Genomic DNA, 3,296 nt, shown 5'->3' with positions numbered 1-3,296 from the left:
TATGTATCATTATTTCAAATATAGACATTTTATTTAAATCCTATAATGCACACTTAGATATTGGAAGTCATTTCATGAAGGTGTAAAATAATTCTGCACTTAAGGAAAAAGAGTAAAGCAGCCGAATAACCAGGAAATGACAATGGTTTTGCATTGTTGATGTAAACTAGACTTTTAAATTTTGTACTGTAAACTCATTCTTCACATCCACACAAACAAAACCGTTGGGAGTAGGAGAGAAATGAACTAGTTCCTACTTACAAAAATGATGAGGATGCCAGTTTAAACAACATCTACATGGCAACCTACTCCATAATTACCCTGGGGCACTGGACGTGCTTTATTCAGCAATTAGAAATTAAAAGCTTGTACACGGAGAACCTCAGGACGCTAGCGGGGGGAAAAAGCCCCGGAACTCAGAAGGAAGCGCCCACAATTGCCTCTCAAAGCGCACACATGGCCCTGGTCCAAGTATTTCAAAGGGGTTTTGCGGAGGACGCACGGGGAGCGAACGCCTTGAATGCAGGATTAAGCCCTCCGGGGTCTGGGGCATTCGTCTGGCTCCAGGGCAGTCAGGAAGGGCCGTCATTGTTAAGGGTCGAGGCTGGAGCGCCTCCAAAAGTACTTGAGAAGACTCTGAAAGAAACTTCTTTCAGCTTAACAGAAAAACAGACCAAACACGAGTACCGAGGTTGTGGAGTGATGAGGATGAAACAAGCAAGAGAAGGTGGTGAGGTGACACTCTCGCTGTCACTTTTTCTTCCAGGAAGCGCCCAGTGTCCCCAGTGTCTGCTGCTTTAGGAGCAGGACTCTTTGCCAAGGGGGTCAAAGGGCGAGTGAGGCAGGTGTCCCCGCCCAGGGCGACCCTCCCCGCACCCCTCTCCTCCCCTTCGGGGTCCCGGTCCCGAGCCCTCCCGGGCGCATCCCGGGCGCGCCTCCCGGGCGGACAGGTGCGCCCGAGCCGCTTACCCCGGTGATCACGGCGGCGTCCCCGGCGCGGGGCGCGAGCAGCAGCGGCGGCAGCAGCAGCAGGAGCAGCAGCGGGGCGCAGCGCGGGCTCCTCATGGCGCCGCGGGACTGGGCGGCGGTTGGGGCCGGTTGGGGGCGCGGGGCTGGGGCGCGCTCGGCGGAGCGCGGAGCGGCGGGCGGGCGGGCGCGGCGGCTCCCGCGAGCCTCGCGGCCGTTATAAAGGCGAGCCCCGCCGTGACTCACGCCGCCGCCCGCCCGGCAGCACGCGCGGGGGGCACGGCGCGGGCACACACCCCACGCCCCACGCACACGCGCCCGCCCCGGCCCGGCCGGCGCCCGAGCGAGCACGTGCCGGCGCGCGACTCCCGGCGCCACGCAGGCAGCGCCCCCCGCGGGGCGCCCCCTCGGTGCCATTCTCCCCGCGCTCGCCCGCCGCTGCCTCTCGCACGCGCCTGCATCGCTTTTGTGGTCGCAGAGACACTCATTTGCTGTCCTGGTTTCCAGAGCTCTGCGTGCGCAGCGCGGAAAACTTCCAGATCATTTGCTCTACAGATGTTTAGGGGGCGCCTGCCACGTTCCCCGAGCTGCGGACAAATAGGGGGTGAGGGGGGCACGATAGCCCCTGAATTGGTTCTTTTGTCCGGCAAGCGTAGACCGAGCGCCCGCTGTATGCCAGGTGCTGCCACCGGGTCTGTCCTCATGGTCGAATAACTTAACAGAAAAGACAGACATGAAACGTAAACTGGAAACGTGGAAGGCAGGGGGAAAGAACAAAGGCAGAGCAAAATCACCCCTAATCCCACATCCCCCACGACATGGAGGGATTTGTCCTCCCAGCTGTGGGAGTCCTGTGTGTTTCTTTCATTTCAAATGCCCTCTCTTTACGCTCACATCTGTTCCTGACCCTCTCCTCTCTGATTTTCCTCACATGTAGTTCCCCTCGTCAGCATCGCCCCAGCTTCAGGCAGAGCAGTCCAGGATGAAGCCAGAGGGAAATGAGAACACCTGGTGTCGTGTGCCAGCCTGAGGCCCCTTAAGCTCTACTAGGTAGGCAGCTCTCTCTTTAACTTCGCAGCCCAGGAAAATCACCAGTCTGTCTTAGAGATGCGATAGGGTGTTACTGTGATCCGTTCATTCATGCACACATGAATTGAGTGTCTATGGGGTTCCCGGCACCCCATGAAAGGGGAAATGACAACTTTGCCCTCCATCTCTGACCCTAGCCTGGCTCCAAGAATCTTAGCCTGTTTCCTTTAATAGAAATGATTTCAAGTATATGTAGGTGTGACCACAGCAAACTTGCTTGCACTGACGTTTTAGGAAGCCCAAATTTCTTCCTGGATAGCCTGAACCTGTAGCTTCCCTGGTCCCGTAAGAGCCACAAGCTGTTGAAAAGCAGATGCATCTTCCAGCCTCTTTAATGAATGCAGTAAGGAGAGCGGAGACGAAGTTACTTTCAGACTGTGGGGCTCCCCCATGCCAAAGCATTCAGACAAAATATAGGGGAGAAAGGCAGCCAATTATATGAATGTTAAACAGCTGAATATTTGGAAACCCAAATCTTTGCCTGATTTCTTAAACCCTTTTCACAAGTGTTTTCATGTTTGAGAACTGTCCTGAAACAGAAAACACAAAAGGAATCAAACTTTTTTAACTTTTAAAAAATTGTTAAAATTCGGCTCACAGTAGTAGAATAAGTGGAAACAGTAGCAAGTGACAGACTTGTGGAAAGTTTCCTTTTCCAGTCTCCATGCCAACACTAGCATGGGAATGCTGCCGGGTAAATGCAAAAACCAGTCAACATGGATTTCAACATTCCTATGACTTTTTTTTTTAAATGCTCTATTTCATATTCACTACTATTGAATGCCAGCTTGGGTATTCCCTGCTTCTCCAAGCACAGAAAATGTGATATGTCTACATAGGAAAAATCAGATTTCGAAAGTGGCTGGCTTCGTACACAGCTGTTTGGAAAACAATCCTCAGAAGGCTGTTTTGAAACAAGGTTGGAAGCACTTGAAAATAGGGTTGGTTTCATGTTGTTTCTTTTGGGACCTTTAATTGTTTTAATGCTTTAAAAGACCAGAAATGAAGAGTCTTGATATGATGTCTTTGCATCTGGGGCCAAGTTAGAAAATTAAAGTCTGACTTCAGTTGTTATAAAGGGAAAGATGAAAAAATGAGTTTGGATTAGTCCATAAAAATAAATTAGGTGGGAAGGCCAACCTACCAACGATGAAATAGAAATGGAGTAGTTTGTTGTATTTTATTACTGTAACCTGTTGATATTGCCACATGATCAATTCAGCCCAGGGATAACTATATGA

At 51.4% G+C, this 3,296-nt stretch overlaps 1 protein-coding gene across 2 annotated transcripts in view; it reads right to left on the bottom strand.

Annotated features, from left to right (window-relative positions):
- Nucleotides 1–1,065, bottom strand: part of PROK2 (prokineticin 2) — a 12,565-nt gene extending 11,500 nt beyond the window's left edge. For both annotated transcript variants that reach the window (XM_012652643.1, XM_012652642.1), the window contains exon 1: nt 970–1,065. In XM_012652643.1, the coding sequence (XP_012508097.1) occupies nt 970–1,065 (96 nt within the window). The remainder of the gene's footprint in view (nt 1–969) is intronic.
- Between the last annotated feature and the right edge of the window lie 2,231 nt (nt 1,066–3,296).

The sequence above is a fragment of the Propithecus coquereli genome, unplaced genomic scaffold (assembly GCF_000956105.1).
Source record: "Propithecus coquereli isolate 6110/MARCELLA unplaced genomic scaffold, Pcoq_1.0 Scaffold391, whole genome shotgun sequence".
NCBI lineage: Eukaryota > Metazoa > Chordata > Mammalia > Primates > Indriidae > Propithecus > Propithecus coquereli.
Note: the sequence above shows the minus strand (reverse complement) of the source record. Positions and strands in the feature narration are given on the sequence as shown.